The 22,983-nt window shown below is 42.1% G+C and overlaps 1 protein-coding gene across 2 annotated transcripts in view; it reads right to left on the reverse strand.

Moving 5' to 3' along the window:
• USH2A (usherin) overlaps window positions 1-22,983 on the reverse strand; it is a gene marked incomplete at both ends in the record, with an annotated part of 794,746 nt that overhangs the window by 48,987 nt on the left and 722,776 nt on the right. For both annotated transcript variants that reach the window (XM_081220997.1, XM_081220996.1), the window contains 3 exons: window positions 7,422-7,743; window positions 11,167-12,683; window positions 17,064-17,291. In XM_081220997.1, coding sequence (XP_081077123.1) covers window positions 7,422-7,743; window positions 11,167-12,683; window positions 17,064-17,291 — 2,067 coding nt within the window. The remainder of the gene's footprint in view (window positions 1-7,421; window positions 7,744-11,166; window positions 12,684-17,063; window positions 17,292-22,983) is intronic.

Below are 22,983 nucleotides of genomic sequence, written 5' to 3' on the forward strand. Positions count from 1 at the left end.
GTCTCTGAAACCTGCAGACTGTCTTAATCTGCTTGCTGAACAATTAGAAACTTCCCCACATAGAATTTGGAACTTTATATCGTATATATTAGTATATCCCAATTTTGAGAGGGTTGATGATAGAAATGAGTACTGTCTGTGAGAAAAAAAACTCTGCTGGATGTAGCACAGCAAGCCTGTAATCTTCATTTAATGAAAAGGCCTGTGCATGGGAAGAATTTCATTTAGTAAAGATGCACCTCATTTATGTATGAATCACACATTTATAGAGTTGTTTGAAAATAGGATTTTGGTCAATAAAATTATACCTGAAATTCACAAATGTTTGTTCTCTGATGAGACCCTGCACTGCATCACTCTGCAAAGCCAGCCCATTCATCCTTGTGAAATATATTTTTTTAAAATTCCAAATTTCTGTGATTTCAATTTCAGATCTTTACTCGTTTTATGAAGGCTGATCCTTCAGAGTTTGAAACTCCTTCAGAGTTTGATCCTTCAGAATCCCAGAATTGTAGAAGCTGTGTTGAAATGGATCAAAACTAGAAAGTTCCTGTTTTAAATGATGGTGAACGTTACTCTTCCAACCAAAATCCAGGCCTCCCAAGTGAGAAACAAAATGAAACAATGACAACCAAAACCAAATAAAATCCAGGAGGAAGAGTAAAAGAAATTGTTTGATTAATCGAAGACATGAGCTTAGCAGGTAATATATTCTGTCTACCTTTCCAGCTTCAGCCAAAACAATAAATACGACTCTGATTCAGGAAAGCCATGGACAAACCAAGGTAAATAGGTCGGTCATCAATTATCATCATGTAAATTAGGCACTTGAGGGGAGCTGGCTTCACTTACTTAGGCAATCAGTTTACGATGGTTTAGGACTGTGATTCTCAGCCCTGGCTGTACATTAGAATCACCTAGGGACCTTTTGAAATGCACTGATGCCTGGACCCACCCCATAAGCAGAACTACAGGCGGATGGGGCCTTGGCATCCAGAATGTTGTTAAAGTTCCCCAGGTGATTCTAATGTGCAGTCAGGGCTGAGAACACTGATTTAGGAAAGCGGCGCCAGAAAATCAGGCTTAAGTAGCATAGCATCATGGCTGTACCCTCTGGGACAGTATTTCTCAAAAAAGTAGGTTGTGGACCACCTAAGCTGCTGGTTAAAAATGCAGATTTCTGGGAATTGCCATCCCACCCCTCTGCATCTGCATTTTGAATGCACTCTTTGGGCAATCCTTTTGTACTATAAACACGGAGAGCTACTACCCTTAGGGCGTTCAATTTTGATGTATCACTGAACACTTAGAAGGTGCCTGTAAAATCACACAGCTTCTGCCCACCTCCAAACATGCCGGTTCCCATACTGATGTGTGAGTCACTGTGAGGTGACATCTGCTGGTCCTTGCCTCCAAGATCTTCTGTAGCAAATGATTCTCCCCTCTCTCAGTGAGAAATCTCTTTCTCCAGGTATTTCTTGACCCTCCTGTTCATCAGAATTTATCCATGCTGTATTCTTTTCCCCAGAGCTCTATCATTGGTCATCAGCTTGATGAATTAATTTAGACTAGGTGGAACTGAGCAGGATCCTGCAGGGCGTCCTCACCCCTCCAACTACAAAACCGAGCAGTTAATGGGGAGGACAAGAGTCATAGACTCAGTGTCTGATGAACATTCCTGAGTTGTTTTACAGATACTGTAACTGCCACCAGAGGAAAAAAGCTAACTGCATGATGACCAGACTGTAGCCATGACATAACTGCTCCATCCTGAGCAGTACTGAATCTATGGCTAGCACAATTCCAAGAACTGGCCTCAAGACAATGGGATTAACATTATTGCTCATAATAATCTATATTTTTGCGGGCATCAAAATAATTGTAGCTTGCTCTGCCTGTATATGTAAGCAGACAACTAAAATTGTCAGCAAAGAGATGCTACAGACCCATGTTGACATCTTCCACTCTGAGAATAAGGTGCCTAAATGTACGGACACCAAGGGGGAAAGGGGGGCGATGATTTGGGAGATTGGGCTTGACATATATACACTATTGATACTATGTATAAAATAGATAACTAATGAGAACCTACTGTATAGCCCAGGGAACTCTACTCAATGCTCTGTGGTAAACTAAATGGGAAGCAAATCCGAAAAAGAGGGGATATATGTATACATATAGCTGGTTCACTTTGTTATACAGCAGAAGCTAACACAACATTGTAAAGCAACTATACTCCAATAAAGATTAATTAAGAAAAAAAAAGAATATGGTGCCTATGTCAGCATGAAAAAGTTACAGAAGATAGACCTCTGCCCCTAATCCCATAGAAACGGAATGATGTCTGACAAGTGGGGATTTGTAAGCAGCTCTTTGCAGGAAAACGCCCTCAGCAAGAAGCCCCTTTTCTTGTCACTTTAGCAAAGCTATATTGTAACTAACTTTTAAACCAGGCGCCCTCATGCTCTACTCATCTCCGGCCCAAGCACACCTTTCAAATCTTTTAATCACACAACACCTGGCCTAACTTGTCTTCCATAGATCAAAGAAGTAGAAATGAAGAATAAGTAACTAACAGATGACCAGATCTCTTCCCTACCTTCCCCTTCAGTAATCTCCCAAACAAACTGTGTGACCAAGATGAGATCTAGAGGAAGATCACAAGCCTGCATGCAGTGGGGGATGGTGCAGACTGACCCCTTATGTCAATGATTAACTGAGATTACTTCTCTGTTTCCCTTTAAAAGCTTTCATGGCCGAGCAGAATCTTTGGAGGTGGTTTTTTTGGGACACTAAATCCACCATCCCCGGATGGCCGGCATTCTGATTAAAGGCACCTTTCCATTTCATTTACATTTGTATGTAACTGATTTTTTTAGCCTCGAGCTGCAGGACACCCTCCCCCATTCGATAACATAGGGAATGTTTGGAAGCTACCTTCAATGATTTAACTCAAAACCAGAAATGAATACAATGACGTTGGGCCAGGTAGTGGGGTGTGGGGAGGGATATCGGCCACCCTCCAGGCACACCAGGTGGATGGCCACCTACCCGACCATGGGTCCTCACCATCCTTCTGATGAATAGGTTTCCATCTCTGGGCAGTTTCTCAATTCTTTGTTTTCATCCCCTACGGATATATGGATTGTCTCAAAAACACAATCCTCTGTAGGAGGGTCAAATCACAGATATGGTGGGCGAACCAATGACTCTAGGACAATAAAGGTGTTTTCTGAAAAGCAGCCTGCAGATAAAGTAACCCTCAGACAGGTTTGAGAGCAATTCAAATTCATCTCAAAGACAAAATGTTCTTTTGTTAAAGGGAAATCAATTCTTATAGTACATTACTTCCTAAATGACTTCTGGAAGATAACTCAGGATCTATAAAGACTTAGCATTTGCACAGGCTAAATAAATCCAATATTTTAGTTCATTTATTTCAGCATTTAATCTATATTTTTCAAAATACTTCCTGTAAGATCTTGGTTTGGGGGCTGATAGGCTAGATTTTTTTTTTTTCTGCTTTCTATCCTTCTTATGTTGTAACAACATGGGATTAGCTAGTAAATGCAAATTTGAGATCAGTCTGTTGTGAAAACCAAATTAATTTCATTTGGGTGATGTGAGTATGGAGGAGCCTGACACAGGGCTGATAGTAACAGTTACAAAAGAGACAGCAATAGGGGCTTCCCTGGTGGCGCAGTGGTTGGGAGTCCGCCTGCCGATGCAGGGGACGCGGGTTTGTGCCCTGGTCGGGGAAGATCCCACATGCCGCGGAGCGGCTGGGCCCGTGAGCCATGGCCGTTGAGCCTGCGCGTCCGGAGCCTGTGCTCCGCAACGGGAGAGGCCGCAGCAGTGAGAGGCCCCTGTACCGCAAAAAAAAAAAAAAAAGAGAGACAACATAGCCTGAGGTCCTTAACTTGTCTCCCCTCTGAAATATGGGTCCCTTGGTAACTGGTTGTCCTTAGCTTCTGGTGAGTGTATGGCTGTTAGCATCACTGATGCCATATTGGCTTCGTATGTTTCCTCCTGGCCTTCCATTGACCCTACCCAGGACTGAACTGTGCAGTGAATCAGTTCTCTGCCTCAAGGGCTTTGTAGTTAGTAGATATTCTTTAATAATCATTAGAACCAGGTGGCCTCTATGCTCTGTTAGTCCCCAAACAACAATGAAGACCTTCGCTGACATGTTCCCAGGGCCCAAAAAACTAGTTACCGATTCATAAATCTTGACTTAGGAATGCATGTCCTATTTCCAAGCACGTACCCCCTCTCCTAGGTTAACTATAAAACTGTCCCATTGGTCCCTTGACAGTGCAGAGTGCAGCTGCCAGTGTTTCTGGATTATTGTCCGCTCAATCCTACCCTGTGCGTAAGTATAATAAACTGATCCATTGATTATATGGAGCTGCTTGCCTCAATTTTTGGTCTCAAGATACCTTCTCAGTCTGGTGGGGACTTTTCATTCTCTCCATCCTCCAACCGTAAGAAAACTGACAGAGCTAAGATGCATGCTTGGAGTTTACCATTCTTTAGAAAACTTAGGTAAGACTTTACAGATGATATGGCCAATTGTTTAACCCAATGACACAGTATGATGCCAAAGAAGCTACAATCACTGGTTTGCTTTCAGTATCCACAGGTCACTTAGTTTTGTCTAGTTAGAGGTCGAATATTTCATGCTGATTCCATTCAGCTCTCTTACAAAGGTGCACTTTTATTCATAAAGAGGACTAGATAATTGAGAATAGAAAGGTCTTTGATAACTTGATACTTTTCTGTAAAGATAATGATAAAGAACAGAAGGATGGCCACATAGGTTCTGGCTGTTTCTAACAGTATTCTTTCTCCAACTGTGGCATCAATAGATATTTTGTTCCTTCATGACATAAGCCACAATCCTTACCCTAAACCCTTGGGACCTGAAGTGCTTTTAAATAATTTTTTATTTTTTCAGATTTGGGAAAGTTAATAAAATGCATATACTGTATATTTTGTAATATCCACAGAATGCCCTTCTAATAGAATACTTCTATAGCAAAATATGTAACTATTCATATTAAATGAGATAAGTAAATGCTGTAAATAGTCTGGTTTGTTTAGATTGGGTTTTGCTGCTGAATGAGTTGTACCAAACCTAGATAAAAGCTTGTTTTGGGGAATTCCCTGGCGGTCCAGTGGTTAGGATGAGGCACTTTCACTGCCTTGGGCTTGGGTTCAATCCATGATCGGGGAACTAAAATCCCACAAGCCACGCAGCTTGGCCGAAAACAAAAAGAGAGAAAGAAAACCCAACAACTTCTTTTAAAGAGATTTTTAGATTTGGAATTGCAAACAAGGGATTATGGGTTTATATCTATGTATTTCTCCAAGCCATTCAAGAATCAATTTATATTTTCAATTCTTACTAACTTCATTGGGAAATGTGTCCTGTACATTACCGGCCTAAAACATATTCCTTTCACATCTAAACTGTTACCTCAAATCACTGTCCTCATTGATTTGCTCACCATATTCCTGGTGACTTCGTGATCTTATTATTTCTGGTTATGGTAAGATTTTCAAAGTTCTGTTTCTTCTTCTAGAAAATTGCACTTGGTCTTGTGCCTGGCACTTGGTGCTTGCATCATTCAGGAAGTTTCCTTTGAAACTGCAAGCAAGAGAAGCTGGTCCTGACTTAAGCAAAAGGGAATTTATTGAGGGTACAGTCAGCCCTCCTTCTCCATGACTTCTGTATCCATGGATTCAACCAACTGTGGATCAAAAATATTTGAAAAAAGGATTCCAGAAAGTTCCAAAAAGCAAAACTTGAATTTGCTGCATGCCTGCAACTACTGACATAGCGTTTACATTGTATTTACAGCTATTTACATGGCACTTACATTGTATTAGGTATTATAAATAATCTAGAGATGAATTAAAGTATGGGGAGGATGTGCGTAGGTTATATGCAAATACTATACCATTTTATACAAGATACTTGAGCATCTGAGGATTTCGGTATCTGCAGGTGTCCTGGAAACAACCCCCCTTGGATACCGAGGGACAACTATATATGTAATTAAAAGAACAGCTGAAGAACCAGGCTTGGAAATGGTGAGGATAAGAAAAGCTTTTGGATTGATGTTAGAGATACTTTATCAGGACTTAGCTCCACCTTTTAAAATCCTGAGTTACTTTGCTGAAGATCAGGCCCCAGGCAAGTCTGAGGGGTGCCCAACACTTGGCCAGGTGACAGCCTGACACGTTGATTGACACTCCCACCAAGCCTGAGCTCGGGGTGGAGGAATCATTCCCCCACAGGAACTGGAGCTGCTTGTTACAAGAAAACTGCAAATGCACCCAGATGGCAAAGCAAAACAAACCTAACAGAAGTCTTCTATTGATTTCAAAATACCTTCAGAATAGTGTTCTTTTTTTTTTTTTTTTTTTTTTTTTTGTGGTACGCGGGCCTCTCACTGCTGTGGCCTCCCCCGTTGCAGAGCACAGGCTCCGGAAGCGCAGGCCCAGCAGCCATGGCTCACGGGCCCAGCCGCTCCGCGGCATGCGGGATCCTCCCAGACCGGGGCACGAACCCGCGTCCCCTGCATCGGCAGGCGGACTCTCAACCACTGCGCCACCAGGGAAGCCCAAGAATAGTGTTCTTAATTCCTGACTTTTTAGGGATACGCAAAGTCCTCTTTTTTAGGCTGTCCTCCTACAAAACTTACTTCATCTCCATGCACAGGTTAGTTGTTTTCCTCTAAACTTTTCTCAGCAATCTATGTCTTTCTTGAGCACAGGGGCTGGAGATGCTTGCCCATTAGATTTTATTTTCTCTCGGTACAATTCCTGAGTTATTTTCAAAGTGATCTTTTCACAAGGAGTATTTCCAGCCAAGGCAACACTGACAGAGAGAAGCTTAATGGTAGAAACCACTTCATTAATAAGAAATGCAAATACTTCACCAGAAATCTGCATAGGAATAACAAGCCTATATCACACGGATCAAGAACCGAGAAAATGAAGAAGGCAAATGAATACGGCCTTTCCTCCCTCATTTACTGCTTAAATATATTTTTTAAGAATATTATTAAACTACAGAAGTCCCATGTTTCTTTTTTTTTTTTTTTTTGCGGTACGCGGGCCTCTCACTGCTGCGGCCTCTCCCGTTGCGGAGCACAGGCTCCGGACGCGCAGGCTCAGCGGCCATGGCTCACGGGCCCAGCCGCTCCGCGGCATGTGGGATCTTCCCGGGCCGGGCACGAACCCGTGTCCTCTGCATCGACAGGCGGACTCTCAACCACTGCGCCACCAGGGAAGCCCCAACCCCATGTTTCTTTAAGTGGCTTTTTAGATTGCAAACAATTTTTTTCCAGACCGGCGCTGATGTGTACCCACACCCGTCTCAGTGTGAGTTGTTGGTAACGCACATTTCTTACCTGGTATTCGTACTCTGTGAAAGGCAATAGTTCCACGTCCATAAAAGAGCTTGAGCTTCCATTATAGGTTAGCACTGGGTTTGATTTTCCAGGCTGAGTTGCTATTTGTCTTCTGAACAATTCGTAATATAAAACTTGTCCATTTGGCTGGAGTGGTCCTGTCCACCGAAGGGAAACCGTGGGCTGGAACCCCCCTGGAGCCATCTGTACCTCTAGATGTGGAGGCGGTTGCTTCCGAGGTGCAACCTCAGGGGTCTGTATGGATGTCCAGTCACCTGATGCACATCCCAGCCTGGTGCAGGCTTGAATTCGAACTTCATACCTTCAGGACACAAAGCAGAAATGACCCATTATTGGCAAAATTGATTTTCGAGGGAAGAATCTTTCAAAGGCCAAGTGTTTTCTGAAACAAAGACAGACACGTTTATATTTATTCTTACCTACAACGAACCCTTTTCAAGGACAACAAAGTCATGTTTCCACGGAAATTTTAGAACATTTTCAAGCCTCCTGGCTTTCCAAACCAAAGAAAGGTGCTCACCTGTCTGGAGAGGGTGGGCACGATTCTTCCCTAAACAGGAATGTGTAGAATGAATACACTTTCAAGACGCTCTCCAGCGGGAGAATTCCGGTACGCTGTAGAGTTCCTTAACACGGCGAGGGAGAATACAGATCTCGGGAGTTTGAACGAGTTTTTATTAGCCCTGAGCCCCGCCTCTCTCTGCAGCTGGAGCTAAATGATTCCCCAGGAACGTTTCCAGGTCAGGAAGGAACGTCATGGAGTCAAAGTCTCTGTGCTAATAATTCCCCTCACCTGATACCTGACATCTTAAAACAGGCTCCCTTACACCACATGGGGAACTTCTGGGGCCCAAGTTAACCCAGCTACACACCAGATTATCAATCATGGAGACACCTTATCACCATCCAGTTAAACTCAACCAATCAATTATGTTTTGCTTCATAGCGGGTCTCCTGCCACTGGGAAAGATCTATTTACATAACAGGGACTTTTCCCTTCCAACAAAAGGGGCTTTTGTTCGTCTTAAGTGCCTATGGCTGCAAATAAGTGCTTTCCCCCTCTTTTCCATGCCCCTAATTTTTATGATATTATGACACCCCTAATTGCCCCTCAAGCCCCAGCCACCTCCCTTTCTCCCTTTATTTCTTTTGCTTCCAGCCTTTTCCCTCTTCTACTTTCTGCTTTCTCTCTTCCAGATAATTACCGCCTTGCGCTCACTTCCTCGCCTTCTTTCTGTCCCCCATTCCCTCTTCTTCATTACACGTCTCTCTCTCCCTTTGGGGAGTTTCCCAGTTCCCTTTGCTGCTTTCCTTTCCCTCCCTCTCCTCCCACACATTTTCATCATGATGGGCTGCCGTTAATTGGTGAAGAGATCCACAGCTGTGAATGGCAGATCTGCCTTCTAAGCGATTCTGAGAACTCAGTTTTGATTTTCCACGTCTGGATTATCTCTGGTGGTTTTAAAATTCTGGGTCAGATTCCTCCTGCTTCTTAGGGTATTCTTAGGATCCTTCTTCCTACTGACCATCTGGGGCATACCCCAAGGAGGAGACACTAATTTGCAGTATTCAGTAAACATTAATCTGCTGGAAAAACCCCAAACGACATGAATCCCAACTTCATATAGAAGTCATGTTCTGGTTTTATTTTGGTGTGTGTGATTTGATGTTTTTATTGTTTATACTCTATATAAAGTTATCGTAAAGTATTGGCTATATTCCCTGTGTTGTACATTCCATCCACATACCTTATTTATTTTGTACCCAGTAGTTTGTAGGTCTTAATCCCCCTCAGCTGTCTTGCCCCTCCCTCCTCCTCTCCCCACTGGTAACACTAGTTTATTCTCTGCATCTGTCGGTTTCCCTTTTGTTATATCCATTCATTTGTTTTATTTTTCAAATTCCACATATAAGTGAATACATAGAGTATTTGTCTTTCTCTGTCTGATTTATTTCACTAAGCATAATCCCCTCCAGGTCTACTCATATTGTTGCAAAGGACAAAATTTTCATTCTTATTTAGGGCTGAGTAATATTCCATTGATATTCTAAGTCATTAATGTCACTTACATCTTCGATGAGAGTGGACAGTGAAGGGACATCTCTCATTGCCTTAAATCCCATGGCTCAGTTTCTCAGAAAAATCAGACTTTCTTTTTCAGCCTGGGAAAAGTGCCTCTCTCACATCCAGAAACTTTTTTTTTCCCTAGAAATCTTTTTGAATAAGAGTTTTGGAGGGGAGCAAGCTGAGATGATCTTTAAAACATGCAAGTACCAGTCAGGTAAAGAGGAAGCCGGGATGAAATGTACAGCTCTGCAGCTAACATGGGCCTCTTTTATGCCCTGCATCAGAGTAAGATAAAAGCAAACTCACAGAGCATGTGGATTAGCTACGGAAGATACTTGCAGAAGTTTTAATTACTGTTTAATATTTAATGCAACCCTAAATAATTGTCACTAGGAGATGCATAAGACTGCGAATGTTTCATTTCAACAGCACTATATATCAGAGATAATTATAGGAGAGATCTAATCTACACATCAGTACATTACAATAATAGATGAATTTTATCAATGGTGGTTGGTAATTAACACTCAGCCTTTAATTCTTTTAAAGTGGTTCTGTTCATTTTACTAAATTTTAAGAATAAAATGTCCTTCATTACTCTTCTCTCTGGGGATGTATGTTAGTTAAAATGTGATGGGGGAAAAAAGCCAAGCAATTCTTTAAAGTATGGGAAGAGGGCTGGTGGTCAGATTCCTTTGTGTGGAAAGCAACACACACCCTTGCTCATCAGAGAGCTCAGAGGGGACCACTAAGAAAACAGGAGCTGGCAAAGTGGCGCTGTCCCAAGAAACCATGAGATCAGAGCTGACTGAAGGGCTGGGGAAATAGTCAGAGGAGCCTCATGATTCCTGGAAGACGTGCTGGATTCAATAAGGAGGGCTGGCCTCAGAACAAATTTTGGATCAGTCCATCTCTGGCTGGCAATAGCTCTCAATGACGGCCCTTTTTCCATTCTTTAAAATAATACTCCTGGGGCTTCCCTGGTGGCGCAGTGGTTGAGAGTCTGCCTGCCAATGCAGGGGACACGGGTTCGAGCCCTGGTCTGGGAAGATCCCACATGCCGCGGAGCAACTAGGCCTGTGAGCCACAACTACTGAGCCTGCGCGTCTGGAGCCTGTGCTCCGCAACAAGAGAGGCCGCGATAAGTGAGAGGCCCGCGTACTGCGATGAAGAGTGGCCCCTGCTTGCCACAACTAGAGAAAGCCCTCGCACAGAAACAAAGACCCAGCACAGCCATAAATAAATAAATAAATATTAAAAAAAAATAATAATACTCCTTTTCCTCACAGCCTAGTTCAGATAACCGCACTGGGGTTCTCAGAACTGACCAGGGGCTGGCATGTTTACAGGAGGGACCAGACTCAGGGAAGTGGCCCTATCTCTCCACTACTTGGTTCCAGACATTGTGATGAAGTGCAAACATTTCTAAAACACTGACTCTCAAAATGTCACCTGCAAGAATTTTGCTCTCCAGAAGTAATCAAGCAGGTTTGGGCTGGATAAAGATGTAGTTAGTCCACTTGGATGGTTAAATGCATGGGGCTTGGGCATGTCACACATCTTGCTGTTAAGAGTCTTCACTGGGACTGACCAAGGGCTCACGCAATAGAAAGGGGCTATGGCTTGTTCTCAGGACACCCAGGGTCAGTTACCTACCTGTGAAATGGCTTCAGCTGGTTTACTCTGAATGACCGTGTACCAAAAGAATTATGAGTGGTGTTTATGTGTACGATTTTTGTTTCTCTTTCAAACAGCTCACGGATGAAGAGGGTGTAGTTGACGATATGACCGTTTGTCCTTACTGGAGGGTCCCAGCTCACTAAGATCTCCTGAGGGCCCTTGGCCAGCAATTTTGGAGGCTCCATCCCTGAAGGGGCCGAGGGGCTGGTTCGATCTTTGACAAGTGGACTCAGAACACCCCCTTGGCTGTTGTTGGCCATCACTGTGTAGCCATACTCCACACCTGGGGCGAGAGTAAAGTCATGATAGCGAGTTTCCAGGCCGGTGTAGACAATGGTTCCATCCCTCCTAAGTTCATAGCTTCTGATCTGGCCATTTGGGGTTCCTGGTGGTTTCCAGGTGATTTCTATGGATTCTGAGCCCGTGACTTGTAGTTTTGGAGGGTCCATGTTTTGTGGCGGGGCCTCCATTGTCCAGGCGGACTCTGCAACACTAGCTGTGCAACCTCCATTAGTGCAGGCCACTAGGGAGAGATTATACTGCGTGGAAGGCTGCAGGTGGGAAACCAACAGGGACAGGTTCTGCCCAGCTAGGTACTCCTTACCGTCCAGTCTGAGGAAATACTGAGTGATCTCTCCATTTTGAATTGATGGCGGTGACCAAGATACATTGATTTGAGTGGCACTGATGGTCCAAAGAGCTGGAGGGCTGACCCCTGCAGGGGCAGCCTCAAGGGTTGTGATGCTGGTAGGTGGGCTGGTGGAACAGCCCTCACTGGTGCAGGCTGTGACTACATACCTGTACGTGGAAAAAGGAAGCAGTGCTTCATCAGTATAATTGAAAGTCGCAGCATCAAAGCTGAAAGGATAGAGCACGTCGTTCCTTTGAAGCCTATAGGACTGGATAATGCCATTAGGCTGTGCTGGTGGGACCCAGGAAATCATCAGTTTGGGGGGGTTCACAGATACCTGGGCTATCTCAGGTGGAGAGAGGCCTTCTGGAAGTGCTTGCCTGGTCCTTACCGCACTCCAAGAGCTGCAGGTATGGCCTGCTGAATTCCAAGTGTGGATTTTATATTCATACTGCATCCATGGCTGCAGACCTGTGTCATTATACATAAATGTATTCCTTTCAGTATTATATTCTGTGAAAACAATTTTCTCATCATCCTGGATTGTCTGATTCCCCCAAGCTTTTCCCTTGAAGCATCTGCGAATCACTTCATAGCGAATTATCTTTCCGTTTGGGTTAACGGGCTCTGACCAGCTCAGCTCAACGCTGGTGGACCCCACAGACTGGACGGTGGGAGCCAGCTGAGACTGGGGTGCGGCTTCTTCTGTCCACAGAGGCTGGGGTGCCGAGTGTGCACAGCCCGCCCTGGTGCAGGCCTCCAGCGTCAGCGTGTAGAGCGTGAAGGGGTCCAGGCGTCGGAAGAGAAATTGACGATTCAGGCCAGCGTACTCCAGGACTCCATCACTGAAGACATTGTATGTCTGCAGGAAGATGGGAAACAAAGCATATGATTTCTTGGTGTCAAGAAATTTCGTCCCTTTTAACCCCTTCTGCCCCCTATTCTTCACCTTGATGATCCTAACCCAGAAGAAGCATTCTGATATGAATTTTGGGAATGTGATCTTTGCTTTTTCTTTTTTTAAAGTTGGATATCATGTAAGCATATATCTAAAAGCTACGAGTCACTGAAATTAATTCGTTGACTTAAAGAGTGCTCACGGGTTTCCTCCCATTTTTATTTTTTAGAAGTGGGCAGTAGTATTCAAATTCCCTATTTTATAAAAATTAAGTGCTTCTGATTTCACCCTGAGTAGGCTAAATAGGGCCTATCCACATTGTCTATTGCCACAGCATTTACTGGGAAATGGAATTATAATGCTTAATCATTTGTACCAGGATGCCAGGGCGGAAAATGTGTGAGTGTCTAGTGTGGGCACACATGCATGTACATAGGTACATATATATGTTATACACATATACAAAAACATAGGTACAAACTGATGACCAGAAAATGGAAAACCCACTGTGTTTTCTCTTACCAGTTATAGAAGAATAGATGGCTTCTTTGGAGCAAAGTATTCTTTTGTTCCAGGGAAAACCATCCGAATGCTCATGATACAAATGTAGAGCAAGTTTCCAACCCATATTATTCATTGTTCTTTGGGGAAGATGAGAGGTAACTTAACTTGAATGTAGATGTTTTTGAATGATGGTGCCCCATCTTTTCACGCTTCAGTGTACCTGAGAGACAGGAGACCTTCCTGTACATGGTCGTGAGCCTATGATTATGTCTCTTAAGATGAGATGGACAAATACCAGAGTCCCTCGAGAGGCAAATCTTCCCACAGGTTGTTCCTGGATTGTTGATATACTTTAATGTTATTTAAGATTAAATAGCCTAGATTTGGAAATCTATTTATGTTGGACTATTGTATTTTGGTGTGATTTTCTTGTTGGGGGTCTCAGGGCAAGATCATACCCCTGAGGGAAGGGGAATAGAGTGTTTTCTGAAGACAGCTTAGATTCCACAATCAATTTGAAAGTCTCTATGACTCTCTGTGCCCTCCCCCATATTCACCTGGCAAATCTCTAACTAGTGTTAAATTCAGCTCTCCCTCTGGACCTTAGCTTCTAACTGGGTTTGGAGAAAAACTCTCAAATATATTGACTGGTCTCACTTTAAATTTCTTACCATAACATTTAAATAGATGATTACCAACTATAAAACCATATGTTTACTCTCTCATTTTCCAAAGTAAGAAATATCTTCTCCTTTCCCCACTAACAGCCAATACCCCCTTCTCTCGCTCACAGGTGGTTGTTGACATAACCACATATTTGACTGAGGAAAGCAGAGGCAGTCAGACAGGAATGTTCTCATGTTATAGATGATCACTGCCATATGCATGTGAATCTAGACGTACCCTATTTGCCTCCCTTCCTTTTCCTATGGATGAAGTACCTCTGCCCCCACTGAAGTCCACCTGAGCTCTGGATCCTGTCCTCTCCTCCTTCCTACAGATTTCACTCTTGCAATTATTCTCATTATCTCTTGCTTCACTGATTTATCTCCCTCTACTGGGTTATTTCCATTAGCATTTAAATGTACTCTAGGATCTTTCACTGATTTTTGAATAAAACTTCTTGACACCACAGTCCCCTGGCTCCTGACCCATTTCTCTGTTTTTTCTTTCCATCTATACTTCTTTGAAGCGTTGCTCTCCTATTCCCTCAAACCATCCCGACCAGGTTTCCCATTGCAACACTTAATTTCCTTGTGAAGATCACAGTGACCTCCTGGTTTCCAAATACAGGGTCACATCTCTGCCCTCATGTTACTGGATCTCTCAACACCATTGGCACATTTTCTGTTCCCTTTTGGGACATCCCTCTCATCTACTTTTCCTTCTGCCTCACGTGCCTTGACAGCTCCTCTCCATACTCTTGACCTCTAAATTTTTGTATTCCCCAGGGCTTGATCCCAGGCTCTCTTCATCTCTAGTTGTATTCTCTCCATAGGTGATGTCCTCCAGGCCCATGGGTTTGAATACTACTCATCTTCTAATGAATTCCAAATACATATATCTTCATGAAGAACTCTCTCGAGTGTTCTAGACTTGTACTTCCAACCACCTACTTATTCCCTCAAACCTGTACATCTTCCAGCCTTCCCTTCCCAGTCAATGACTCAAGGCCAAAGTCCAGAAGTCATTCTGAAATACTACTTTTCCTTCATGTACCACATTCAGGCTATTAGCAAATCTTGTCATCTGTACCTTCTGGATACATCCCCAATCCACTCACGTTTCTCGACCTTCTCAACTCCCACTCTAATTCAAGCCACAGTCAATTCTACCCTGACTTCTTTAACAGATTCCAAACTCCACTGGTCTCCTTATAGCCCATTTCGTACATAGGAGCCAGAGTGATTTGGAAAAACATAAATTTGATCGTGCTATCCCTTTGCCTAAATCCTTCCGTAGTTTTTCATCACACTCAGAATAAATCCCAAGCTCCTGATCACAGCCCACAGGGTTGAGCACAGTCCACCTTTTACCAATCCCTTGAATCTCTTCTAGTATCATCTTCCCTCCCCAACCCTCCCAAGCTTCAACCACGTTGGCTTTCTTCCCTTGATGTGAAGAAACCAAGTTCATCCCTGGCTTCAGGCCTTGCATTTGCTGTTCGCTTTGTCTGAACATTTTGCTCTCGTATCTTCACATGACTGAGTCTGCCTTGTCATTCAGGGCTCAGCTCAACTGTCAACTCAATTCAAATGATCATCCATGCTAAAATAGCCCGAGCAGCCATAATTACATTATTCTGTTTAATTTTCTTAATAGCGTTCACCACTCTCTGAAATTCTCTCTGAGTTTGTGTGCTAGCTTCTTGTTTGCCTCTCTGTAGCCCCACTGTTCAGGTATTCACACACACACACAAGGTCTGTGACAGCAGGGACCTTGCCTGTCTTGTTCACTCCTGAATAATTGCCTGGCACTTAGTAGAAGCCTCAATAAATATTTGGTGAAACACAAATGCACGTAAAAGGAGTAGATATTTCTATTGTCAATCATTCCAGGAAGAGGCAGACACTGGGATGGGAAATAAACACTCACAAGGAGGGGTGTTTTGATGGGCGTGAAAGAGATACTCTTTTCTCTGATGGGGACATTAGGGCTGAGGCTTGGATTTTAAGGCCATGGTTCCTAAGGCTCAGGCCTCCTGTCCTAGAGTAGATAAACTCTGGTTCGGTCACATGTCAGGGGCTGGTAGAAAGCAGCTTGCTTCTGCTACTTGTAGCATACCTGGAGGTGGGCAGAGAGGTGGCCACCGTACCAGGCAGTGAGGCAGCCTACAGGGAGGCCAGTGAGGATGGGCCTGGGTCTGTGAGCTCTAGTTACATATCTAAGTCACTGCTGTAGGTAACTTCCTGCCAGCATCCCACTATGGGTTTTCAGGGAAGGTTTATCAAAAGTCAAAGCTTAGTCTTAGATGTTCTATGTGGAATTAGTGGAGGAGTCTTTGCCACCTTGAGAGGGAGTGGTAAAGGAGAGGCAGAGTGTCTACAGCATCTGCAGGGGGTGGCAGTCCCAGCCTGCACGAGGTGATTGATGAGGGCCTGAGTGGTGGTCCAGGGCCAGAGGAGACTAGAGGCAGGGACAGTAATAGATGGACAGCTGAGTTCCCAGCAGCCTTGGAGAAGAACATCAGAAGGGTGATGATGCTGCCTCTTATGTGGGTGATGGTTCAAAGCATCAAAGTGTGGATGATAATGGAAACCTTATTTGGGCGCTCACAGACTGGTGAAGCTGGGGTTAGATGTGACATTAATAAGACTGCTTCTCATGCCTACATGGGGATATCGTGGACTTAGCAGACACGTGGGGCTTCCTGTTTCCTGCTGAGTGAGCTCTGCTCAAAGTGCAAATTAGGCAAAGCTTAAGCAAAGAGCTGGGCAGGACAATTCAGGAGGCCCTAGGAACATGGTCATTTAGAGTTCCGTTTTGGTGTGACTTCCTGGCTTCAAATCCCAATTCGATTGTCACAATGTTATTTAGCCTCGGACAAGTGATTTAGCCTTTATGTGCCCAGTGAGGTTTAGTGGTACCTACAGAGTAGGGCTGAGGTGCGGATTAAATGAGATAATCCATAGAGAGCACTTAGACAGCGTTGGGTTCATAGGAAGCTTAACACGTGTGAGCTAGTTTTCTCTGATCTATGATTAAGCGCCTGGAGGAACTATCAGGAAGAATTAACCAGACTGTGAAGGGAGTTTTCCCACAGTGACCTGATGGCATGTCAGGGCTCATCTATTTATCTGTAGAATACCAACATGATCGCACATTCAGGGTAGACATTACCTTTATCACACCATTGGTTCTTACAGGCTCTGACCACTGCAGTAGCAACGCCCGGCCGTTCTCCTTCTGCTCCACTGTAAAGTAGCTCAGTCCACTGGGGGAAGATTCTAGGGTTCGAACTAGTGTCCAGGGGCTTGAAACTTCTCCTGCCTGGTTTGTGGCCACAACACCAATGTGATATGCGGTGAAGGGTTCTAACCCGAACAGGTGGGCTCGATGGCTTGTTCCCTGGAAGAAAATGAACAGTTTAGTTTCCTTTTGGAAACTGCTGCCAATTGCTGGAAGGTCATTCTTTGGCCAAGATGCCTCACCAATGGCAGCACAAATATCACAACAGAGTTTTGAATTATTAAGAAAACAATATGGTGTTTTCTTGTTCTTCACATGCTAAATATATTACCTAATGTCGTGTGATTTCAGACACGCACACACGGCTTGGATCAGATAGGATCCTTGCCTTTTCAGAGCTTGCGACCCAAGGGATGCAATAAAAAAAAAATCTATGATGTCTCAGGTCAGTGTAGCATCCAGCTCATGATGGAAATCAGTGGTACCAAGTTGAGTGGCAGAGAATGGAATAATCTCAAGGATTTGGAAATTGAACCTGAACGACGCTAATTCTCTCTCATTAAACCCCGACACTATTTTTTACGTAAGACTCTCCCCATCTCCCCCCTCTCTCATTCTCTTGGTGTGTATTTACATTTTACAAAGACAATAAAACAAACACAAGGAAACAATAAACCAACTGAACTATAGATGCACAAGCACCCTGAGAGCAGTCTACTATTAATATCAATGTGAAAATATTCTCATTTGTTAAAAACACCCTAACTAAAACTCTGAAATTTACCCAAAGTAATTGTTAGCTAGGCTTTGAGTATTTGGTCTTTGTTAATTTAAAAGAAAAAAAAAAGATAGCATAATTAGTTTTTTTCCTGCTTGGACAGCAGCACTAACCATATTTTGCATAATTAAACTGGACCTAAGAATCCTAATGTTTTGAAAGAGCCCAGGGTGCTCTTTCTACATCTGGGCTGGATGGAAGTGTCTGTTTGCAGATAGGAATTATGTCTGCAAGTGGACCAGTAACGTGTGAATAGGTAAACACACACACACACACACACACTTTCTGTTGTGTACCATAGCCATTGGACGTGAATAATCACGAAGAAGTTTTTACTGGTTTAATAGGATATATACACTTAATGGTATGTGAGGTCAGCTTTGGTTTATTTGACACTTAAATGTGACAGATAGTCTTCAATAGTCCTCTTCTTGGTGGGCACAGGAAGAGGAATATGAGATGAAGAAGAGGAAGTTATTTCTGCGAGTAGTACCCGAAAGCACCAGACAAAGTTATGTGTATGGAAAATCTTTTTAATTTGAGGGAATCCAAGTCTCATTTTGAATAAAATCTAAAACCAGGTGGCAAAATCCAACTGAACCACTTTCCAAAAAAACTGGTTAGACAAAACCAAAACACACCGTAGAAATAATTTTTGACACCATTTCCCCACATTCTTGGTTATAAGTTTCTATTAGTTAATGTTTCTTATTATGTGTTAAACACAAGCAGAGGAAATATAATTTCCTTTACTTATCAAAAACTTGTAAAGTCAATTTTCCTGTTTTAGTAAGGTCCTATTATGATATTACATGCTGAACTCTTGAAATCTTTTAGTATTTAAACACTTGCTAAGCGACCAGACTCTGAAAAAAATTTTACAGAAATACTAATTTCTCTTTTTTAAAATATTAAAAGTTAGATCATAAATATTTAAAACTTATTTCTCCAACAACACTGGATTGGTCTTTTAGATAAATATAGCACAGAAATAGAATGACCATCGTGCATATTAAAGCTGAATATGCTACAAGTCCCGACTACAAACATTCTTTTCTGATAAATGATTCCTTTTCTGTGGAAATAGGGCAAACATGGGCAAGATTAATAATGCAAAAAAGAACAATTCTTTGTTCAGAATATTCAGTAATAGATGCCAAAAAAGCATCAGCTCCAAAGCAAATAGTAATCACCTCTAACAGATTATATATTAAAAAAGGTAGGCTGCTGGGGGACATTTAGAGATAGCTTTTGTCATAAGAAACATGAAAAGCATGTGGGCTATAAAGCAAAAACATATGTATATTGTCAATAGCAGCACCTGCTCAATTACAGTTTATTTCAGAGCTGAGAATTCCAGTCAGCCCCTAGATGGCAATACTATCAAGCACATTCCGTACCATGAGCGCTCAATGCTTACCTGACATTCAGTCATCCAACACACTCCAGGCAACCATTTAAAAAATAACAAAACTGATTTCATTACAGATTCTTTTAATAAACATTTATAGCCAGATCCTTGAAAGCAGAAGTACTGAAAATGCTCTGGCTTCAAAACCTCCACCATCTAATGTGGAAATATGACCTGTAGGTCTCAAGTTGAAGTTCATGCATGCCTGACACAGAAATGTTTACATGTAGACCCCTACGAAAGGTGATTACAACAGTTGTTTTGCTCAATTTGGTCTATATATCTTCTTTAAAAATAGAAATAGTCACATATCGTAAATGTATAGGAAACGTGAAGGAGAATTTTTATATCATAAATTTAGACTGAGACAAGTTCCCATATTATGTCAACTTGTTATTGCTGCAAAACCACAACACACACACACACATGCTTTAAATAAACCTCAGTGATAGCCATACTTTTTGTCAATATTTAGTTAAGTCCATGTAAAAAATAAAGAAAACTTCAAAATGGCAAGACAATCCCTAACCGATTTATTCTTTGACATTTTAGGAAATCCTTTCTATTATTCTCCCCTGAATGGATTTCTAACCCCAGAGTTCACTATTTTAGAATGCAACTGTAAAATCGGGGCACAGTTCACTCTATGGATTAGGTTGAGTCTTGTTTGTTTACTCAGTTACTTGTGATTTTCCTTAAATTCAGAATATTTGCTTGAGCACTGTTGACCTTACATGATTTGGATTCCATTCCTTCCTTTGGGGATGGAGCATTCTGTCCCACTGACGGGGGAAAGTCCTCATTAAAAACTTTTCCTTCTTTTCGCTCCACTGCTGCCCCTTTACTTCCTTCCTTCTGGAGATTATCTTAATTCAATACTCTTACTTTTTTATTTTCATTGTCATTGTTTTGTTTGTTATTTCCCTTTTCTGTCCTACTGATTCTTTTGAGAGATATATATTTTTGTTATCCCTGATCTTTGGGCTACCTACTTACACCTTCTTCCCTTTTGTCTTTGTCCTGCCCATGTCTACAGCCTCATAATATTGCTAATTTTTTTAAAATTCTAAACGTATATTAACCACTTCTGTTAGGCAGCCGAAGAAAAGAATGACTCAACAAAGGAAAACAGGAATAATTCGTTCTCTGCAATCTAATACTTCCAATGAGAATTAAGCTTTTTGTCTTTAAGCTGATATGCATGAGAGTCAGAGTCTGGATACAGATCAGTGAGTCTTTTAATGAGACATAAAGACAAGACTCTCTGGAACACTCTGCCAGTTGAGGTTCTGCTGGCAATGTGAACTACACTTTAACCTCTCAACTCTGCTCCTGGGGGCACGTGAAACTACTTGGAGTCTTTGGCAGTCAGACAATTTTACACCATCTCCTCTGATTATTTTTGATTACTTGAAGTGCCCCAAAGGTGGCCATGGGGTCAATAGGTTTATGTAGGTTGAAAATGATCAAAAATTACCATTGATCTGTAGCTGTCAATAAAAGGCTGCATGGGCAGACTCCTTGCACAAATGTTTAAACTGCATAAAGCAACCTAACTTAGTCATCTTTGAGTCCATTGATCTGATGATCCAGCAGTTTCCAGAGCCTTCCCTCTGGTCTTTAAGGTGCATTTTCACTGAACCCATTTACCTTGGCCCTAAGGACTCTTTTTACCCTGCTCCTGGTAATGAACTAAAACACTGATGTCTCTGCACTGCTGTGTTCATCAACAGAGTCTTATGTGTGCTTATTGCATTTGGAATTTTTTACCCTGCTGCTGGTAATGAACTAAAACACTGATGTCTCTGCACTGCTGTGTTCATCAACAGAGTCTTATGTGTGCTTATTGCATTTGGGAGGGGTTAATCTTCCTGGTCACCATCAACTTCATTTCTAGCCAATGGGGTTTCTTCTGGCTTCACCCCTTTTCTTGGGCTCCGTATTTAAAAATGGGTGACTATTGGCTTATAAATCCTAATCTGGTTGTAGGATTCCTTTGCCTCCTTAATTCTCATGAATGCCAAGACCCAGAGAATACCTCATATGGAAAGTTTGCTTATTTTGCACAGAGAGCTTCAGGGAAATCTAGATTTAAATATATTAACTTTTGTTTTCTTCAGTTGAACCACCTGGATGTTGCTTCTCCGTTTAATTGTAAGTTACAGTTTATCTTGTCATAATGATAAAATAAAGGACTGGTTATTGACAAGCGTCTGGTTTAGTTACAACTGAAACATGAGAAATAAGAAAAGTTCTCATTTAGCATCACCTGAAATTCATGGCTTTGAGCCGAGTACATCTAGTCAATTGGATGACTTTTATATATTTTAGTGCATAAAAAATCAACACAAAATATTTTTCTAGATTTCTGAAAGCCAGATAATTTGAGGCATTGTCAATCTATATTCCTTCCCATTCATAAAGTTAATTTTTGAGTTCTCCAAAAGTTCATCAACATATTTCTATCTAGTACTTATTTTGTAAAAATCCAATCAGTCTTAATACAGAAATGCTCTCTTTGTTACCCATCCCCAAATATCAACCTTGAGTGCTTATCCATGGTTATCTAAGCATGGACTTCCAAGCCTGCAAAATGTTAACACAGTCAGAAAATTTCCACTGATTTCACATGTATACTGACTTCATGGGTGCCATCTCTGTCTACAGAGCTCCTGGCTGGTGGGACAAAGAAGACATTTTTTGATGACACACACATACCTGTAGAGTTGCTCCAGAATGAAAGATCGACTGACAGTACAAGAAAGGTAGAAAAAAATACCCTTTGGGTTCATGATCTATTGTCATGTGTGTGAACAGTGTGTCTATGTTAGGTGGCATTCCTAAGTGGCAAGACAGAGCTGCCAAAATGGTCAGGGGAAACATTTAGTATTGTTGGCCAGCAGCTCCATTCAATTCTTTAAATCCTTTTGAGAATCTGATATGTACAAGATTCAGTAAAGTTGGTGTGGGGATACAAGATGGAAAACACAGGCTTTTGACATTTAGGAGTTTATAATCTAGTAGAGCAGATCAACAATATATACAGATGCACACAATTCAGAGTGTAGTAGATGCTATACTGAGTGCCAGGGAAATCAGGGAGATACTGAAGAGATAGATACTTCTAATTGGGAAAGAAGGTGAGGAGCTGGGGAAAACTTCGTTGGCATCTGATGTAGGACAGGAAAGATGTAGAGTTTGAGTAGATGAAAATGTGTGAGGGATTGGAAGAAAGAACAGAAGGAAAAAATGCAGGATACATTTGGAAAAGAGCTAAGAGTTGAATGTAGCTGAAGGGTTGTGGATACAGGGCAATAGTGGGGATTAAGGAAGGGAAGAGACTGGTGGTAAGATTGGACAGGGCTGTGAATGTCACCGTAAAGGTTCTGGACTACATTTGTTAGGAAACAATAAACAACAGAACTCTACCATGCAATTTGAAGGAATAATGGAAGAATGTTTAAATTTTGCCTGTCACGGTGTAGGTCATGGTTAGTGACTGATAAAATAATAAATCTGTTAAGATGAATTCATTCATTCATTTAATTATTATTCAGCCAATAAAGTATAGACTGCCATATGTAAAAAGTAATAGGAGAGTATTTTCTAAGGAATAAGATTTTGCAGCAACATGGAGGGACCTAGAGATTATTATACCAAGT

Source organism: Mesoplodon bidens (assembly GCF_964165515.1).
Source record: "Mesoplodon bidens genome assembly, chromosome: 2".
NCBI lineage: Eukaryota > Metazoa > Chordata > Mammalia > Artiodactyla > Ziphiidae > Mesoplodon > Mesoplodon bidens.